Consider the following 22,270-nt stretch of genomic DNA (forward strand, 5'->3'; position numbering starts at 1 on the left):
ACATATAGTAAAATACTCCCAGCCTGGCGCATCGGGATGGTGAGGTGGATGCGCTGCAGGTACAACGAGATATAGTAAAATACTCCCCCAACTGGGGTTGGCGCAGGTGGTGGGGAAGTAGGTCACCTTTTGGTGACCTTGTGACGTAATCATTGACCTTGTGACGTAATCATTGACCTAGTTACGTAATTTTAATGCGTTTTTTAATGAGTTTTAATGAGTTTTTAAAATTTTAATTAATTTTTGACCTAGTTACGTAATTTAATGTGTTTTTATTTTGTTTAATTTGTTTGTTTACTTGTTGTTTAATTACTTTGTTTATATTGTGTAATTTTTATTAACTAGTTACGTAATTTGATTTTAATTACTTTTGTTTATTTATTTATTTGATATATTTCTTTTCTTTGATGTATGGTATTTAAAATAAAAGACACTGGTTATTTGATTGTATGTATGTTTAATAGTAAACGGATAGGGGTGTTGGTGGATGAGAGGGGGAGTAATGATGGGGTTTGAGGGTAGGGGTGCGTTAGCGTGTACTTTGTGAATAACATCCATTAACCAGACATGTAACACCTGTTACGTATCGACCGCCCGCGAAGTTTTCCGGGCTGCGCGTTTTTAATGGGAATGTATTGATCGCACCCACTGGGCCATCACAGCATGATGTCCCACCTAATTAAATTTTTGTTATGCTTCACCGAGTTTCCCCCGCTCGGTTGACAGGTTATGGTAATTAACGACGTACATTAAGTGCCTCTCCGTGAAGTACGTAGGTCATTATGCAACAGCTGTTGTGCGACAGCTGGTGGTGTAATTAGGTTGAGCAACCGGACATTACCTTGTTGGTTTTCTAGTACGCGTATGCTACACGTATATACACATTCACACAATCACAGAAACTAACTTTCTTACTTTTATATTAAAAGACAAGTATGTGTTATTGTTTTGTTACTTGTACCTGTAAATTATGTAACTCGGTATCCTATATAAGATTTTTGACTGGAAGCAAAATCAACCATTTAAAACGATGGATCCGAGATGGAAACATCCGTTTACCGCTCTGATCGCTGGGCCAACTGGGAGTGGTAAAACAGTATTTGTCAAAACCTTTTTATCCCAGGTGTCAGAGATGATGGATCCGGCACCCGAGGAAATTTATTACTGTTACGGGGAGTGGCAACCTTTGTTTGATACCATAAAGAACGTTCAGTTTGTGGAAGGTCTTCCTGACTTAGAAAATGGATCAATGGGGGATGGAAAACGTCGACGTCTAGTCGTCATCGATGATTTGATGGCGGAAACAGATGAGCGAATTACAAAATTGTTTACGAAAGGGAGTCACCATCGTAATATTAGTGTCATGTATATTGTCCAAAACCTATTCGGGAAAAATAAAGAACAAAGAACCATCAGTCTCAATTCGCATTACATAGTGTTGTTCAAGAACCCTAGAGACGGTTCACAAATTACAAATTTGGCAAAACAAATGTATCGCGGTCGCGTTTCGTATGTCCAGGAAAGTTTTAAGGACGCAACATCGGCCCCTCATGGTTATTTGTTGATCGACCTTCGACAGGAAACACCGGATAATCTGAGATTACGCAGTAGTATCTTTTCTTACGAGCAGCAAGTCGTTTACGTCCCGAAATAAAAGCAACCATGTCTGAGTCGGTAAAACAACAAGGTGAGATGTTAAGGTTTTTGGCTCGGGCCAAACCACCCGCCGTGAAAGCCGTTGTCGAAAATGCTACCCCACAACTCGTAAAAACGTTATGCGAGTGCTGTCACAATGTCTTAAAAGGCAACGTTCCCCTCACGCCCGGTCAGAAGAGACGTTTGCGTCGTCACAAAGTGAACTTGAGACAACTTACCAAAAAGTCATTGACCGTCAAAAGACGAAAGCAAATTTTGCAGACCGGTGGTTTCCTAGGTGCTTTACTCGGACCAGTTCTCGGTGTGCTTAAAGGTGTCTTGGGATTTTAAAGATGGCCAGGAAAATGCTTTTAATGGATCCTCGAATATTAGAGTCTATGCAACAAAAAGCATATGTACCACCCGATACACTCAACGATAGTCTACGCCTTTTGGATATGCAAATGGAACATATCTTAAATAGGGAAGATTTGTCACCACACGACAAAGTGAGACAATATCAAAAGACACTACAGCTCTACACGACGCGACTTAGCGATTATAGAAACAAGTCCCTAGGATTAGTCGATGTGAAACCATCCACCGTGAATACCCCAACGACCGAGGTTGAAAAACCACAAGAAAACATAACCGAACCTAAAAAAGAAACAATAGACATAACAGAATCTGAAACTAAAACGAAATCCGGCTCGCCTGACTCTGATATTCACCCCTCGAAGAAAACGAAGACACACGTAGAAAAAACACCACCCTCGAAACGTACCAGAAGTAAGAAAACTAAAACAAGCACTACCAAATGGGACGCGTGGGAAAAAACCAAACACTAAAAAGACATTACTATGATCCTAGCAGACCAGGTGCCTACGGCGGCGTGTTTAAGCACCCTGAAATTGGAACTAAGAAAATTAAAGAATGGTTAAGTCATCAGGATACCTACACGTTACATAAACCTCTTCGGCGACGCTTTCAGAGGCGCGCCACCATCACCGGTGGGATAAATCACCAGTTTCAAGCGGATCTCATAGATATGCGCATGTTACGAAAGCACAATGGTGGTGCTTCTTACCTACTGACCTGCATCGATGTGTTTAGCAAATTCGCCTGGGCGATTCCGATAAAGAAAAAAACGGGTAAGGCTCTAGCGGAGGCCGTACGTAAAATATTTACTACTAGAAAACCTATAAATTTTCAAACAGACAAAGGTAGTGAATTTGTCAACAAGACATTTTTAAAATTTCTTAAAGACGCAGGTGTTCATTTCTTTACCACTGAGAATGAAGATATTAAAGCGGCTATAGTTGAGAGATTCAATCGAACATTAAAAGAAAAAATGTGGCGGTACTTTACAAAAACAAATCGTCTTCGTTACATTGATGTCGTAGACGACTTGATCACCAGCTATAACCACTCGTACCATAGGAGTATTCGTATGGCCCCTGTGAATGTTAATTTGTCTAATCAAGAAAGGGTCTGGAATACTTTATACGAGCCAGGGGACAATACTTATCGAAAAGTATTTAACGAAGGTGATCGTGTACGGATCGCCCAAAGCCGAAACACATTTAAAAAGGGTTATACCCCGTCGTGGACGGAAGAACTGTTTACGGTGAGCCGAGTTAACACAACAAAACCCGTAACGTATGTCTTGAAAGATGATTCAGGTGAAGAAGTGAAAGGCTCGTTTTACAAAGAGGAACTTCAGAAAGTGGGGGACAAAAAAATGTACCGCGTCGAACAAATTATACAAGAAAGAAAGGGTATTGGTGGTAAAGAGTATTTAGTCAAGTGGTTCGGTTATAACCCTTCATTCAATAGTTGGATTTCAACTAGAGACATTTCGAAATATAAAGACTAAGGATGGAGGAAACGGTAAAAAGCCTAAATCTGGATGAACCCGTGGTGGAAGAAACGCTCAGACCGTTCGGTGGGATCGAGGTGAGACCTAGATCCACCACGTCTTCTATCGGTTCGACCATTTCGAGTTGGTTCGGTAGACTAAGGACACGACCGGAAATCGTTTTCATCTCTCAAATGTTGGTTATATTTGTCGTCATTGCTTTTTCACTATTTAATCTGACGCGTGGAACGGTCGACGACAAAGAGGGAAAACTCTGGGTCGTGTTGTTATCCAGCTGTCTCGGATATATTTTACCTAACCCAACCATTGCAAGGACCAAAATTTTACAATGAGTTTTTATGTGACCCTGCCTAGCAATACATCACCGAATATTTTTCCAGACAACGAGGCTGGGCATTTTTTCGTTAAATTACCACAGACTATCGATGTGAGTTTACACTACGAAGTTGGTCTGGTCGAGATTCAAATGCCGAACGCGTTTTGTATGATTAGAGAACATGAAATTTGGCTCCAGTATCATTCCAGTACAGAAGGTGAAGACGTTAACCTTTTCATATATGGAGTACGACAGACCAAAAATAATAACATAGACCCGCTTGTTAACGCTATTAAAAAACTAATAAAAAGAGATATTGATGAACAAAAAGTGGAAGTTATAATTTCAAACTGTAACAAGGGATTTAAGAAAGTTGTCGTAAAAGTAATTGCGGCTGGAATAGAAAGTACCATCCGTGACAGGTTGACAGGCTATTTACATATTCCTGGTAGAGTTAGGGAGAAACATCTCCCTGAAGACGAAGTAAAAACGGTATTCGTCTATTGTGACCTCGTAAAAACGAGACCGGTTGGTGATGTCATGGTCCCTTTGCTTCGAACCGTACCGATCGTTGAGAAGAACCCAAGTTCCGTTTTTCGTATTTACGACAAACCGCACTACATCCCCCTGAACCGCTTTTCATTCGACACTGTGGAAATACTTTTATGCGATGACTTGGGACAAACGCTTTCATTCACAAGTGGAACGTCGGTGTTGACACTCCATTTTAGAACACGTAAACATTTCGATCTCGAATAACTCACGCCATGGTGAAACACACACTTTTACATCGAAACCCTAAATTGTACGAGGATTTTTACTGTAACCAGTACGGTGATGGTTTACCCGTTTTTATCGGTGGACGAAATCAGAGAGGACACGGTATTGGTAGTTTCTTTAGTGGTCTAGGTCGAATGGTCCTCCCTTGGATAAAGACGGGAGGTAAGGCTTTACTCAGAGAAGGTGTTAGTACCGGGTTGCAAGTTGCAAACGACGCATTAGCGGGAAGAGACGTTGGAGAATCGTTTAAAGAACACGCCAAGGAAGCCGGACATCGTTTATTGCAAGGCGCCGTTGATCACCTAGGACAAAACCAATCAGGAAGCGGGTTGAGAAGAAAGCGGGGGTTCTCGAGACCACCGGGTGAACCCTTCGAACAACAGATAAAACTAACACGCAGACCAAACCACAAACATTCGAAGACGTGTGTTAAGAAGAAGCATCCCAAGTATTCAGATATATTTGCTTAACCATGGCTCTTATTCACCCGAGTTCCTGTGAGTGCTTACATTCTGGATTGGATTTATTTAGTACACCCCCGACACAAACTGCCGTCGAGGAGGGTCAATTTGTTGAAATACATCCCCTGGCGTCCTTGGCACAAGGTGCACCTATAGAATTTGTCATTTCTGGCAACAGTGAAGACTATCTCGATTTGTTTAATACTTATTTACACGTGCGCGCTAAAGTAACCTTAGCGAATGGTGATTCAATACCAGCGGACGTTGATGTCGCACCCGTCAATTATTTTTTGCACAGTTTATTTTCACAAGTGGATATTTCTCTAAACGATACGCTAATTACTGCTAGTGAGAACACCTATCGGTATCGCGCCTATCTGGAAGCTACGTTAAATCACGGGGAAGAGGCCAAGAATGGGTCTCTATCGGCCGCTCTTTATGCGAGGGACTTAGCCTGTTATTTCGAGGAATTCAAAGATGACAATAATGAAGGGTATAGGATACGCCGCACCACCGCTGCTGAAAGTCATGAGATCGATATGATGGGACGTATACACTCTGACATTTTCGCTCAAGATCGGTATATGCTGAATGGTGTTGACATTAAAATTAAACTTACACCCGCAAAAGACAGTTTCACTCTCTTGACAGCAGAACCAAACAAGGGATATAAAGCGGTTATAACGTACGCAACATTGGTGGTTAGAAAAGCCAGACTTAACCCCGCCATTTCTATCGCACACGAAAAGGCTTTAACGACAACAAATGCAAAATACCCTTTTAAACGCGTTGTAATAAAAACCTTTGCTATACCGAAAGGTATGTTAAGTCACAACCAAGACAATTTGTATATGAGTCAAACACCGACCCGTTTAGTGATCGGTCTAGTCGCCTCTACCGCTTTTAATGGAAGTTACACGAAAAACCCCTTCAATTTTCAACATTTTCACTTGACGTATTTAAATGTAAGCGTTGATGGTCGCTCGTTATCGGGAAAACCACTGGTCATGGACTTTGATAAGAAACAAGCCATTAGAGCGTTTTTCAATAGTAACCTCGCTCTTGGTATGGTTGGAAAAGATGCTGGTAATGGGATAGATTATAAAAACTTTAAGAACGGGTATACCCTGTTTGCTTTTGATTTAAGCCCTAGTCTTTTGGATGGTGAACAATTTGAATTGGCTAAATCCGGACCTGTTTCTATTGAACTTAAATTTTCACAAGTTACAGCTGACCCGATTCAAGTTATTGTGTATGCTGAACTTGATTCGGTGTTAGAAATTTCGAAAACGAGGCAAGTGCTGACAGATTACACCGCCTAACTTGGCCTATAAAAGAAAATGAACACAAGAGAACTACAAAGTATACTGGCCGCGGACTTATTTGTGCAACGCACAACTCTCTTTGCCGTTTTAGCGTGCGATCAGTTACCCGCGCGTCTCGATAGAACGAAGCAAGCGGCATTCATTATCAATCTAGATTCGTCCTCGGAGGCAGGGAGTCATTGGGTTGGTCTATTTTTCAACGGACTATCGCAATTTACTTATTTCGATAGTTTTGGCTTACCACCTCGGGAGCCGGCCATTTTGTCTTTTATAATAAATAATTCAAACAGACCACTCGTTTACAATTCAAGAGTGTTACAAGATATTCTAACCAACAGTTGTGGGCTATATGCAGCCTATTTTGTTTTGAAGAAAGCTCGAGGTGCAAATTTAAAAGTTATATTACAACCCTTTTCGGCGTCAGCGAGTCGTCAATATATTAACGATCGTATTATAACACGTTTAACACTTCAAATTATTGGAACTAATTATAAAAGATTATTTCAAGATGTCTAATGAAGATTGGATACTTGTGGCCAGGAGTAACAATAAAGTGACGGAAATACGAACGATGAATCACACCGGATTTAAATTGGCGATTGTTAGCCAATTCATGAACAAAAACACTTTAAATCTTAGAGAGCTTATAGATGGGACCGATCTTAATTTTCCTACAAATTCTGGTGTTAGTATGAGTCGCGTCTGCTTTGAGCGCCTGTTGAGTTTACAGGATGAAATTTTAAAAGCCTTTGATGAATTGGAAAAACGTTAATAAACAAATAAAATATAAGAAGACTTTTGTTCTAATTTAGTGTGTGTGTGTGTGTGTGTGTATACGTGTAGCATACGCGTACTAGAAAACCAACAAGGTAATGTCCGGTTGCTCAACCTAATTACACCACCAGCTGTCGCACAACAGCTGTTGCATAATGACCTACGTACTTCACGGAGAGGCACTTAATGTACGTCGTTAATTACCATAACCTGTCAACCGAGCGGGGGAAACTCGGTGAAGCATAACAAAAATTTAATTAGGTGGGACATCATGCTGTGATGGCCCAGTGGGTGCGATCAATACATTCCCATTAAAAACGCGCAGCCCGGAAAACTTCGCGGGCGGTCGATACGTAACAGGTGTTACATGTCTGGTTAATGGATGTTATTCACAAAGTACACGCTAACGCACCCCTACCCTCAAACCCCATCATTACTCCCCCTCTCATCCACTAACACCCCTATCCGTTTACTATTAAACATACATACAATCAAATAAACAGTGTCTTTTATTTTAAACTAGGCATGCTGCCCAGCTTAGCTTAGGCTTTCGAAAACATTGAGAATTTGCATGCTTAATTAATTCGCCCGAGGGTCGGTCTACGACCTCAAGAGTTATGAAGAGGTTCCTCCGTGGACATTTTTTTTCGATTTATAGCTCATATAAGGTACCGGTCAGTCGAGGTCAGTTTTGACCCCCTCATCGTAGACTTTTCGGCCAACCGGCCCCCGTGTTCTGTCGCCCCAAGGCAAGATCCTGCCAAATTTGAAGCGCCTGCGGCGCCGGGAAGTGCCCTATCGGACACCCGACAATCTAGATCTAGATCTAGATTCCTAAAAGAATTTTTTTTTAAAGTTTAGCCCGAGCATAATAAAAAAAAATACATTAACCAAGTTGACTTGGTGTGTCTTGAACCCGCACCACCTGCGTGGTTTAATGTACACTAACATCTTCGCTATTTAGGCACCTTATAAAATACGGAGAATGAAACACGTATTTTAAAATCTTAACTTACGCGAATATGCCTATTCTTTCAAATTAATTTTTTTATCCCAAATTAGCCAGTTCCAAACAAAGATTTTGTATAAAATAAATAAGTCTTGAAATAGTTTAGTCCTAATATAGAAATTTATTTTTGGAATTGATTTTAGAGAAGTTAGAGTCTAAATCTAGATCTTAGCGTCTACGTCTAGATCTAGTTATTGCGTAGATTTAGATTTAGTCTAGATCTAGAATCTCTAGATCTAGAATCCAAATACATAAAATAAATTTTATGAGTTTAGGCTGGAAAAATTGTATTGTATACATTTCATAGTGTACGTAGATCTAAATCAAATTTGAATGAAATAGTTCATTTCTTTTCATTCTAAGCACGGCAGATGACGTCATTAGTTAATGTATAAGCAATAGTGACGTCACAGTTTTATGCGTTCTTTTTCACATATATTAATGCTTTTCCGGTTGCATAAATAATACTGTTTCTCTACATTCGAATACGCCTTTAATTTTTATTTTTCTTCTTTAAATAAAATTGTGGTTATACATTTAAAACATCTAACATATTATTTTCAACAAAAGTCCGTAAAAAGTTCTCGATATATCGCTTCCGATTCTGACGTGATGTCCGGCGAAAAATTTTTGCGGACAGACAGAGAGAGAGAGAGAGAGAGAGATGTGCGAACGTTGGGATTTATATATTAGGATACCATACATCAAAGAAAAGAAATATATCAAATAAATAAATAAACAAAAGTAATTAAAATCAAATTACGTAACTAGTTAATAAAAATTACACAATATAAACAAAGTAATTAAACAACAAGTAAACAAACAAATTAAACAAAATAAAAACACATTAAATTACGTAACTAGGTCAAAAATTAATTAAAATTTTAAAAACTCATTAAAACTCATTAAAAAACGCATTAAAATTACGTAACTAGGTCAATGATTACGTCACAAGGTCAATGATTACGTCACAAGGTCACCAAAAGGTGACCTACTTCCCCACCACCTGCGCCAACCCCAGTTGGGGGAGTATTTTACTATATCTCGTTGTACCTGCAGCGCATCCACCTCACCATCCCGATGCGCCAGGCTGGGAGTATTTTACTATATGTCATTGTACCTTCACCCTTCCCTGCTCCCGAGTATTTTACTATATGTCATTGTACCTGCGCCTCCCCTGCTCCGCCAAAAAACCGACCCAAAAGGGACCTAATATACTACTCCTAGGATGATGTTTACTACTTTTTTTTTAAACTGAGCATCGTGTAGGCCTACTCGTTAAAACAAAACTATTTCCGTTGATATAGGTTAATATAGTTGTCTTTTTTTAGCGCAAAAAAATATCCTTTTGTTCGGTCACAAAAAATAAAAAATTGTTATGGATAACATAAGGAAATTGGGCTTAAATTGTCACTAGACTTTTTATTAACTTGTTTTCTCTATTGAATCGCAATGAATAGATTAACGTGCTTCTAAATAAAAACTTCTAAATTAAAAAAGTGTATTACTACTTATCTTAATTTGAGTTTCGAATAAAGAATTATGCTCTTCGTTATGTTTGAAAGCTTACAAAATATAAATAATTATGTCATTCGCATATTAAACACCATTGTAATATATTCACAGAGATGGATAATAAGAAAAATATACAAGTTAGTTATAAAACAATTTTAATTGGTTTGCAAAAAAAAAATATGTCAGAAAACAAAAGTAATTAAAACATTAAATAAAAATAAAAATATATTTTTAAAAATGTATACAACAATAACTTTAAGAATGTGAAAGGTTTTAACTGCTGACAGAAGGTAGCTAAAAAATGTCTGCTCATCATTTCAATTTTACTTTTTTTTTACTAATTTTTACGCAGTTCATGATATTTTATTATTTATCAAAAGCTTTTTATAATCTTAATTGTGTTTAAGAATAACAATAGGTTATTTTTTAACATTTTTTCGATTTATAATGAATCTCAAAAAGAGTTGAGTCATCTGGCTCTGATATAGACCCCAATTAGGCCCACATAATCAGATCTAAAAATATTTTAACTGAATATTAGTTTTCAAAAAATTGAACCCAGTTGAGGGGATCCCCATTGATAATTTAAACATCTAAAACAAAGACCACCCATATATATATATATATATATATATATATATATATATATATATATATATATATATATATATATATATATATATATATATATATATATATATATATATATATATATATATATATATATATATATATATATATATATATATATATATTAGTAGCACATTTCTTTTAACACTTTAGACAATGTTAAAAAAGTAAAATAGTTTAAAACCTGGTAAAAAGTATTGTTACTTTTAATTTATTTTAAAACAGCTAAGGGAAATAATTATCATTCAAGTTGTCTTTAACAATCGCATCAATTTGAATTGGTTTTATTAGCAATGAATGCAAATATATTTGAATGTTTATAATGCCTTTAACTTTGAATATTAATACAAAAAGATCAGCTATGTCTACACGTTAAGCGTTTGAAAACAAATGTTTATTATTGTCTTTTATTTAATTTAAGAAGCCAATAGCTGTATTAAATAGCAATAGGTATTAATATGTGATTTCTACGTGCATTATCATTGCGTGGAGTTATGTCCAGGAATTAATTGTGTATTAATTTTTTTTTTAAATATTTTTTTTAATGTCGTTTTTGACATGCTGCTTAAGTCTGGCTATCGTGGGTCGATAACCTCTTAATAACGCATATACCCCTGTATGTCCGACAATGATCGAAACATATAAACTCCACGGCATCTGCTCCATAAGTCATTGGAAACGAACGGGAAAGGATAAATCTCAAGCTCAACCTCAGATAAATAACTTCTCTAATGACTCTCACTTCTGAAACCGCATCACCCTTGATCTATACGCGTCTTATGATACGCCCCCTTCGATACAATTTAGCCGCTAACCAAATTTAATGTAAATTCTTTCGGGTTAGCAGTTTGAGCGAACTCCAGACGTTCGCGTTGGCAGTCGTGAGCGCTATCATCCGACCACTTCGACCCACAGATTTAACCATATAGTAAAGTAAAGAATCCTCTTTAGATCTAGCGATCCGTTAAGCAGGTGAAGTAGAGTAGTATGTTTCTTGACCTCGGGTTCTTGAATCCGGGTTCAAATCAGTGGAACGTCCCTGAGTCCACCCAGCTCTAATGGGTACCTAACGCACGTTAGGAACACAGAGACCTTATGAAAGGAATAGCGTGATCAGCACTGTGCCCAGACGCCTTTATTCCCCTAACGTGAGGTCTCTAAAGTAGATGAACTCTACTTCATCTGCCCCGTGTGTCTTGGGCACGAACGGGAAATGATGATAATCAGAGCTGGGTTGGACTTTCTGGAACGTTCTACTGACTTAAACCTAGATTCGAACTCGAAACTTTCAGGTTAGCAGCCTGGCGCTCTACCACAAAGGCCACACCGTCCCATATAGGGGTTGGTTCATCTATATATATTTTTTTTCTTATTTTTTTAAAAATAACTTTTGAAAGGTTTAATGCTTAGCAGACGGTCGTCGGCATAAGGTTACTCGGTATACCCTCCAACCCGAACACGATGGCCAACAATGGATGGATGGCCCGTTGGCCCGCTAGCTGGCACAAGGAAACCTAATAGACTTTAACCAACAATGGGTTTTGATCTGCTCTCCGCGGGTTATCTTTCTTGAAGACGCATTACCTCCCCTTTTTCCATCCAGCTACACCCCCCCCCCCCCCCTTCCCCACCTTGTTATCATAGGCGTAGTTATTTTTTTTTCTCAAGGGGCGCAACTCAAACAATCAGCTTAATCACGTGACCACAGACGGCGAACTTGAAAGCTTTGAGGGTAAAAAGTCGCTTCTTAAAAAAAAAAATTTGATTGTAATAATTCTCTCCCCTGTTCGGCTTTAAAAAAAATGGGGTTTGTTTGTAATTTTAATACAACTTGGGAAATAAGATAGGGGTTCATTTTCTTTCGTCTGAATAAAAAAAAAAGGGGGGGGGGGGTAGAGGGAAGCTCTCAAGAGAACTAGCTAGTTATACTAGTAACATAAGCAGATTTTCTTTAAGAAAAAAAAAAAGATTAACAATAGGTTGGATTCGGTTGACAATTTTTTTGTATTGTGCTGCTTCTTGTTGTACAAATTTTGTTCAGGCTTCCAGCTGGTTCAACGTCATTGAGACCAGGTTCATTTCCCCGCACCCCACCCCCCCCCCCCCCCACTTCTTGCGCCGACTGCGGGATGGTTGCAGGTGCGTGACGTCACGTGCAGGGGCGGAGTCTTTGGTCTAGAGATGAGAATGTCTAGGATGGGTGGGGGGGAGTTATTTTGTCATTTTGTTTCTGAATTAAAAAAAAAAAGAAATTGAAATATGTGATTGAAATGAGTATATAACATGTAATTGAAATGAGTATATAACATGTCATTTGGTGAGTGTATAACATGTCATTTGGTGAGTGTATACCATGTCATTTGGTAAGTGTATAACAGGTAATTCGGAGAGTGTATAAAATGTCATTTGTTGAGTTTACGACGTGTCGTTCGGTGAGTGTTTAACATGTCATTCATTGAGTGTATGATATGTCATTCGGTGAGTGTATAACATGTCATTCGGTGAGTGTATAACATGTCATTAGGTGGATGTGTTACATGTCATTCGATGAGTGCATAACATGGCTTTCGGTGAGTGGGTGACATGTCATTTAGTGAATGTATAAAATGACATGTATATTGTAAGTGAACACAGATTAATTTAGCGACGATGTGAATAGGTCCGGAACATTCCTTTTCGATGAAACATGAGCGTAGACGTGAAATCTAACAATGAACATAATTTGGGCGGAGGTGAACACGAGTTTCTTTTTTCAGACTCCTGTTAGGACGCTTGAATTTTCATTGGGGTGGGGTGGGTGGGGAAGGTGGGTGGGGGCGACACTGGTAAAAATGTATCAGATTCTCTTAAATCAAAGTATATATTTTAAAATAGAAATGTAGATATATATTTTTTTAAAATTGTGTTCGGGGTCTGGGTAGTGGAAGTTCTCTTGGCGAGTGTGTATGTGTATGTGGTGTATGTGTGTGTTTGTGTGTGTATGTGTGTGTATGTGTGTGTATGTGTGTGTATGTGTGTGTGGGGGGGAGGGGAGTGTCGACAAATTCCAAGTGCGCCCCCCCCCCCCCGCTCGAACCCTGCAACGGTATCGACGACCAGTTGTAAACGAGTTGAGTTAAAGGTGGAGGATGAAACTAAATATAGGGTGTTGTAGACATTTAATTGTAGCGTGTTCTTGGATGGACAACGGCTATCGAAGCAAATCTAAAATAAAGAAAATATGCTGAAATCGGAGTCAACGACGCATATCAAGTTGACACATAATACTTGATTGTGTTTGCTGGAAATACCGTCCAACATTGCAACTAGGAACGAAGAAGGAAAAGACAATTTTTAAAATAGTTTAAAAAATAAATAACTAACTCATAGGTGTTGTTTATCAACTTGGAATTATTAAATAATAGAAAATAATTGTGTGCATATATATATATATATATATATATATATATATATATATATATATATATATATATATATATATATATATATATATATATATATATACGACACACATACTCGTGTCATGTTTAAAACACATATAGGCCTACAGTAATCGTTTCTGTGAGTCACCATTATGTGCGTAGCAAAAAAAAATTTTTATTATAAAATAAAATACATTTAAAAAAAAATCTTTTAATTCTCTTTATGCCAGTTTTATTATCTATATCCCCGCAAACGTGTCTTGACATTTCCTCCTTAATTAACTTCGCACTACATAACCCCGGTGTTTTAAAAAAAAATATATTTTGTAACGAAAATATTTCGCCGCATAATTAGCCTGTAAGAAAAGAAAAGAAAAAAAAAACTCCTTTGACTTTGTCACTAGTAACAAGCATACATTAATATTCCTACACGTGTGAACACGAAAGAGACGTGTAAGACGTTTGTTCGCCTGTATACATCCGCAGATCTACCTGGTACTATTTTTTCTCTCCCCTCTTAGCTCCCCTGGACGCGTAACGATGTACATCCGGTTGTAGGTGACGCGGCCCAATAAATATGTTCCCAACATTGGCAGGCGGACAAGTACGGTGTCCGCTTCAGTCATGCCCCGGCGGAGGGGAGACGATTAAAAAATATGAATCTTCGTATGTCGGACATGTTTCATACCTCCCCCACCCCCCTTCCCCGCTTTTTACCCCTCCCCTTACTACTAGCGGCTTGTTACTGTCTAAGGGAGTTGTAAAACTATTTCTTCTGCCTTCTTCTGCTTCAGTGGTTAAATTAATGAGCGGATTTGTCGTTCCTTGCTCTTGTATGTGTGAGTTGGGGAAAGAAAAAAAAAAGGGGGGGGGGGGGAGGACATTTAAGACTTCACAAGTAGAACACCGTACGTATATGAATAAACGGAGTTGGACGGAAAAGAAAAAAAAAAACATACAAGCTAGCGCTGGGATGATTTAATGAGAAACATGTTAACTACACCTCCATCTTTAGAAATAAAATTATGAAAGGTTTCATTCCCCCTTACCTTGTAGCGCAAGTCTCCGGCGTGTTTTTTTTTTTTTTTTTTTTTTTGGGGGGGGGGGGGCTTTACATCAGCTGTAAAGGGGTCTGTACAGGGTTGTAAAGGAGTGACTCACGCCCGCGTCACTTGGAGGTTTTTATTTTTTAAGTTCATAAATAATTAGTGCCGCGGAGCATTTGCCTGTCAGAGGGGGGTCGGGAGATGGCGGAAGTTTTATGGACGCTGTGAAAAATATCAGGTGAATCTTGAAGATACGGTGACGTTGGCTTAATCCAGTGGGCCACCAAGGTGTTAAATTCACAGAAAATTTAGGCCACCTAAGTCTTACAAATGAAGCAATTTTGGCCATCTAAGTGTTTAAAATGAATCAATTTTGGCCACCTAAGTGTTAAAAATGAAGCAATTTTGGCCACCAAAGTGTTACAAATGAAGCTATTTTGGCCACTAAAGTGTTAAAACCGCAGCAATTTGGGTCACCAAAGTATTGAAATCGAGGTAATTTGGGCCATTAAAATGTTTAAATCGAGGTAATTTGGGCCACCAAAGTGTTAAACCCGAGGTAATTTGGGCCACCAAAGTGTTAAAATCGAAATAATTTGGGCCACCAAAGTGTTAAAATCGAGGTAATTTGGGCCACCAAAGTGTTAAAATCGAGGTAATTTGGGCCACCAAAGTGTTAAAATCGAGGTAATTTGGGCCACAGATATGTTCAACAACAAACAATTTAGACCATAATTTGTTTAAGCATCCAACCGCTGAATCACATACGTGTGTGGCGTTCAACAATTTAGACCACAACATTTGAACTACAACATTCAACAATTGAAAGTCAAGTTTTCTTTCCTGACCTGACCATTCGGGTAAGCGAAGTAGAGTTCACCTGTTTCTGTGATCTCGGCATATGAAGGGATAGTATTGTCAGCACTATACATAGCCGTTTTTATTTTCCCTAACGTGAGGTAAGTACCCACCAGAGCTGGGTGGACTCAGGGACGTTCTATTGACTTGGACCCGGTTTCGAACTACAGTATAGACCACAACATTTCGACTACAAATTACTAACTTAAATACAGAACAAGAGCTCACAAAACTTATCAATATTAAGAAAAACAAAAATTTCTGATTACTCAAAAACTCAAGAAACAAAAATGAAGCATCGCTATAAATATAATTTTTTTAAATGTGTATTCCTGAAATAGATTAACAGATTATGAAGAAGAACTAATATAGTTTATTTCAAAAACATTATATCTTAAAAACGTGAAACCTTTTTTTTTTTGAAGAAAGTATGTCTTTTGAATAAATATTAGTTTTGTAAAAACCTTAACTATTTTTAAAAATCTTAAGTCTTTAGTCTAAGCATGCAAGATACGTTTTGGCGACGCCGCATTTAGGGGAGATCTGCTGTAACGAACGTTCCACGTTCAGATCTCCGGGCAGTTTTTTCCAGGCATATCTTCGGGGGGGGGGGGGGGGGTGCAAATCGAAAAATTTGTCTCCGGGCGCTGGGAAGGGTCGCTACGCCTCTGGGGGGAGGGAGTATACAGCCCCCCCCCCCCCATACGTTATTAAACTTATATAGAAAATATATTTTTTATCAGTGTTGACAGGGGAATAATAATGTTGGAGAAGATTCATTCAATGTTACAATGTTACAATGTTACAATGTTACAATGTTACAATGTTACAATGTTACAATGTTACAATGTTACAATGTTACAATGTTACAATGTTACAATGTTACAATGTTACAATGTTACAATGTTACAATGTTACAATGTTACAATGTTACAATGTTACAATGTTACAATGTTACAATGTTACAATGTTACAATGTTACAATGTTACAATGTTACAATGTTACAATGTTACAATGTTACAATGTTACAATGTTACAATGTTACAATGTTACAATGTTACAATGTTACAATGTTACAATGTTACAATGTTACAATGTTACAATGTTACAATGTTACAATGTTACAATGTTACAATGTTACAATGTTACAATGTTACAATGTTACAATGTTACAATGTTACAATGTTACAATGTTACAATGTTACAATGTTACAATGTTACAATGTTACAATGTTACAATGTTACAATGTTACAACTAAGAAAATCAATTAATAAAAAAATGTGCCCTTCTCATTAAACTAAAGCGTATTTAGATGTATATATTTAATTATTCTAAACGTGTCTTGCCCCAGGTACCAGATCATGAGGAAGTGTTGGCTGGCAGACCCAGGTTCGAGACCCACCTTCACCGACTTGTCCGAGTGGTTGCACCAGATGATCACAGACAACGAACACTCGTTCGACATCACAATGGTACTGTGTCAGGATTTGTACAATGTAAGCATAGCTGTGTACAATGTAAGCATAGAGCTTTACAATGGAAGCATAGACGTGTTCAATGTAAGCATAGAGTTTTACAATGTAAGCATAGACTTGAACAATGTGAGCTTATACGTGTACAATGTAAGCGTAGACTTGTTCAGTGTAAGCATAGACTTGGACAATGTAAGCATAGACTTTTACAAATTAATTACAGTATAGGTTGATATTACTTTGATATGCCAATAGGTATTAAGTTTACCTCCAAAATGTCGTTCACATTATCACGAATAACAAACCAGAAACCTGCCCCGCCTCCCGATACCTCTGTTAAATAACCAAACTTGTTCCTTATATTAACACGTTTTTCAGCATTTTTTTTTTCCTGACAAGAAAATATGCGCCACATTTTGAAAATCCCTCACACTTGACAAGGAACATAACCATCAGAGTCGTAGCTACCTATTACGGCGCCCCTGGACCAACTGGACCCCTTCCCTCACTTGTACATGTCGGCGAAAGCGCCCCAATCCCTACCCCATTTAGAAATGTTGGAGACGTTTTTTACTAGCCGCTGTCATTTAAGAGTTGTTGTTTTTTTTTTGAAGTCACACAACTGATATGGAAAAAAAAATTAATCAACCTGGAAAGTCAATACTATCTATCTTAACTATGTGTACAGTACAGTAATGAAGTTCAAAATGAGTTTTTTTAATAATATAATTTCTAACCCATTCGGTCCCCCATATTTTTGTCGCCAGGGCGGCCGCTAAACCCCCCCCCCCCCCACCCTTTCTAGCTACGCCTCTGATCACTGTAATCATTTTCCCCGTTTTAACAAATGCATATATTTATTGGCTACCCTTTAACAAATCGCTTAAACTTCCGTTTTGTAATTTAATTTGTTTATCCAAAAAGGGAGATCACTCTAGTTTTATTATTCCACAGACCGACCCGGAAACCGTGGCTGACGTCGAGACCCGGATATCTCCCCAGCTCTCCAGCACCTCCTCCACGCCGTACCCGACGCTGGACGCCTGCCGGACGCAGCACCAGCTGTCGGAGGCGTACCCCACCTCCCTGTCCGACGACTCCGGGTACCTGAGCCCGCAGAAGGAGAGTGTCTCCAGTAGTGAGACGACCTTCAGGACCACTCTGGGGTCGGACGAGGGGAGGCAATCGTCTTCGTCGCTGTCGTCGGCGATGACGATGAAGGCGTCGGGGTTCGGCGCGGACGTCATCAACGATGACGTGTTCTACGACGACGTCTCGAGCGCCGCCGCGTTTCCGAAACTGATCCGTTTCGAGAAGCGGAGTGAGAATGTCGACGTGGTTGAAAAAGTGGAGGAGTTTCGACCACGGGATGAAGCTGGGGTTTTAGTCAGAAGTAAATCATGGACGATCGCAACCCCGCCCACATCGTGCCGGTCACTTTCCCGACAGTCTGCCCGTAGATGGAGCGACGGGAATCTGCCTGGCATATCCGCTAAGCAGATTACAACTTCTGCCCACGAGACCAACAGCTCTGACGCTAAACGTGCACTGTTTTGCGACAACCTTAACACTAGTTTTGTCGAAAAAGTTGTTCCAATCACGGACATTCCCACAACGAGTATTCCTAAAACGAGTATTCCTAAAACGAGTATTCCTAAACTGGATATTCCTAAAACGGATATTCCTGAAATGATAATTCATAAAACGGATATTTCTGAAATGATAATTCCTAAAATGGAAATCCTTGAAATGATAATTCCTAAAATGGATATTTCTGAAATGATAATTCCTAAAATGGACATTCCTGAACCGGCAGTACCCGAAACGAGTATTTCTAACACGGCCGTTCCCAAAACAGGAGAGAGAGTCAGGCGAAAAGCGGTCGCCTTCCCGCCGTCTCATTCCTTCTACAACCAGTTGTATTTCAGCGGGAATTCCCGAAGGCACCTCCCGCCCGTGGTTAGGGTGTCTCGAAAATCCAACAAAATTTCTCCCCTCGATGTTGGAGAAACGGAAAAAGAAGAAGACTTGGACGATGAAGTTTCGTTTAGAGACCAGCTCTGGGGTAACCAAAGGTCAGCGACCTTGAGATCGCGAGACTTCAGAAAAGTTCATGGAGATCCGTATCAGTGCAGTAAACTGAACCCGGAAGTCCGAAATACGAGGACCACTCTGCTAAATTTAGACGCGGGCCGCGAGACTCAACCATCATGGCGCGAGCCGTTATTCGAGAGCCAACACGAGGAACATTCTGGAAGTTCTGAGATCAGTTTCCAAAAAGATGCGGACCCTGAGCCGTCTGCGAAAATTCCCAAGAAAAATCAGAATTTTCTGAGAACGTTGTCGCCGAGGCTTAGAAGAAACTTTCCAAAAATGAAATCTAGAACGTCCTCGTTGTTAGATTCGTCATGTACGCCTTGGCATCACCCGTATGAGGATTTTAAAAGCATCATCTCCCAGCATGCAATTCTCTCAGACAACCCGCAAGAGAATTCCCATGACGACGACGAGGCGACCCAAGGGAACGAACTCTCGAGACGGAAGTCGAATTTAATGCGAAGTTTTTCAGACGAGGCGGGGTATTTTCTCTCCGATGGGTGTCTGTCACGTGATCAAGGTCAAGTGGACATGAATCGAAGGTCATCTGATCCGGTTCAGTTACAGGTAATGTAATAGTTAGTGACTGGTCAGTGTTCTTCTAAAGTCACGCTTTTTGTTACTTGCTTTTATCATCATGGCTGATAATGTTTAAATAACTTATTAAATTATAATTAAAACAAGTGCTAAACATTTCAAGACAACCACACATGTGTCAACATCAACACACGTGTAAACATTAACACACGTTTCAACATCAACACACGTTTCAACATCAACACACGTTTCACCATCAACACACGTTTCACCATCAACACACGTTTCAACATCAACACACGTTTCAACATCAACACACGTTTCAACATCAACACACGTTTCAACATCAAAACACGTTTCACCATCAACACACGTTTCACCATCAACACACGTTTCAACATCAACACACGTTTCAACATCAACACACGTTTCAACATCAACACACGTTTCAACATCAACACACGTTTCACCATCAACACACGTTTCAACATCAACACACGTTTCAACATCAACACACGTTTCAACATCAACACACGTTTCAACATCAACACACGTTTCAACATCAACACACGTTTCAACATCATTGTGTCAAAATAAATATGTTAGCATCCCCCTACTTAACACCCTTACCAATGCTAAATAATTGCTACATGTACTATACAAGTTCGTATACAGCTACACCACATACACTATCTACCCGACATTCACCATTACCACTGTCAATAACTAAATTATAAATACTTACATTCCCCCACTAACTACCCATTACTTTTATTACATTAACTCTTCAACGACCAAATTATTTTTAATTTTTTTTTAAATTTTCCACCCAGCACACCCCGTCTCTCTGGTCACCAGACCACTCACCTCAGCACGTGCATGCACGTGAGACCACAGACCACGAGCCGGACGACTGGCCAGGTACTCCACCGCACGAGTTAGGCCCACACGTCAGGTGGCAGACGGGCACCGCCTCGCCCCCTCGCAAGAGGGCGCTGTTCCCCAACGAGAGGCACCCGGCTGTTTTGTACCTTGTGGGAAACACCCTTAACTCGTCCAGCAACTAGACACCTTAACACCATTAACTCTATCAGCAACTAGACACCTTAACACCCTTAACTCATCCAGTAACTAGACAACATAACACTATTAACTCGTTCAGTAACTAGACACCTTAACACCCTTAACTCATCCAGTAACTAGACACCATAACACCATTAACTCGTTCAGTAACTAGACACCTTAACACCCTTAACTCGTCCAGTAACTAGACACCATGACACCATTAACTCGTTCAGTAACTAGACACCATAACACCCTTAACTCGCCCAGCAACTAGACACACAAAACACCCTTTATGCTACCATCAACTAGACACCTTAACACCATTTACTGGACTAGCAACTAGACAACGTATCACCTTTAACTATACCAGCAATTAGACACCTTAACACCCTTAACTCTAACAGCGACTAGACACCTTAACTCTACCAGCAACTAGACACCTTAACACCCATGACTGTCAGCAACTAGACACCAAAACGCCCTTTATGCTACCTGCAACTAGACACCTTAACACCATTAACTCTAACAGCCATAAGACACCTTAACACCCATGACTGTCACCTGCTAGATACTCCAAAACACCCTTTATTCTACAAGAAACTAAACACCTTAACACCTTTTATACCAGCAGCTATAGACCATAACACCCTTAACTCTACCAGCAGTTATAGACCATAACACCCTTAACTCTACCAGCAGCTATAGACCATAACACCCTTAACTATAAAAGCAACAAGACTCCTTAACATCTTTCTATCAACTAAACAGCTTAATAAACTTAAGTAAACAAAACGTAAACAAAAAGTCAAGTCACATTAACAGTTTCCAACTTTCAAGCATTCAGACACATTAAAACCACTCGATAAACAAGCCAACAGACACATAAACATCCTTCTCTCGTCTAACTAACACCTTAAAACCCTCTAATCTACAACCAACCTTAACACCAGCGTACTTGCAACCAGTCACCTATATAAACACCTTAACACCATTTTAAATTCTAAAGCAATGTAATCACGAAGAAACAAAAAATGGTAACGTTACTAGTCATTAGATACCTAACACATTTACCAATAGAGCAACTCCTTTAGTAAAGTACACACATAAAATAAAGTGAATAAATCATAAATATGATCAAAGATTCACTCTTGTTTTTTTTCTGTTTTTCTACACACACATTTTCTGTGATGGGACCTCCCTCCCCCACCCCCACCCCCCCAGCCCCAATGGTTACGCCCCTATTCTATTTTACCTCTCCCCACCTCACCAATTACATACATCCCCGAACGCCCTCCACAACGCCCAAAGCCAGCTTCAATTTGATATAAAGACTGCAATTAAAAACATATAAGCTGAAATTATGTTCTACGTATGCCACAATACCCCCCTCCACACACACACACACCCTTACCTTTGGCCGGTTATAAATATAAAAAAAATAAAACCT

General features: G+C 39.3%; 1 protein-coding gene across 1 annotated transcript in view; it reads left to right on the forward strand.

The window, feature by feature from the left end:
- Window positions 1–21,881, forward strand: part of LOC131928352 (uncharacterized) — a 77,655-nt gene extending 55,774 nt beyond the window's left edge. The window contains exons 21-23 of the mRNA XM_059284353.1: window positions 17,004–17,148; window positions 18,079–19,788; window positions 20,592–21,881. Of these exons, the coding sequence (XP_059140336.1) occupies window positions 17,004–17,148; window positions 18,079–19,788; window positions 20,592–20,825 (2,089 nt within the window). The 3' untranslated portion in view covers window positions 20,826–21,881. The remainder of the gene's footprint in view (window positions 1–17,003; window positions 17,149–18,078; window positions 19,789–20,591) is intronic.
- The last annotated feature ends 389 nt before the right edge of the window (window positions 21,882–22,270 follow it).

The sequence above is a fragment of the Physella acuta genome, unplaced genomic scaffold, assembly GCF_028476545.2.
Source record: "Physella acuta isolate Inbredline_101_S28 unplaced genomic scaffold, ASM2847654v3 ptg001488l, whole genome shotgun sequence".
NCBI classification, from domain to species: domain Eukaryota; kingdom Metazoa; phylum Mollusca; class Gastropoda; family Physidae; genus Physella; species Physella acuta.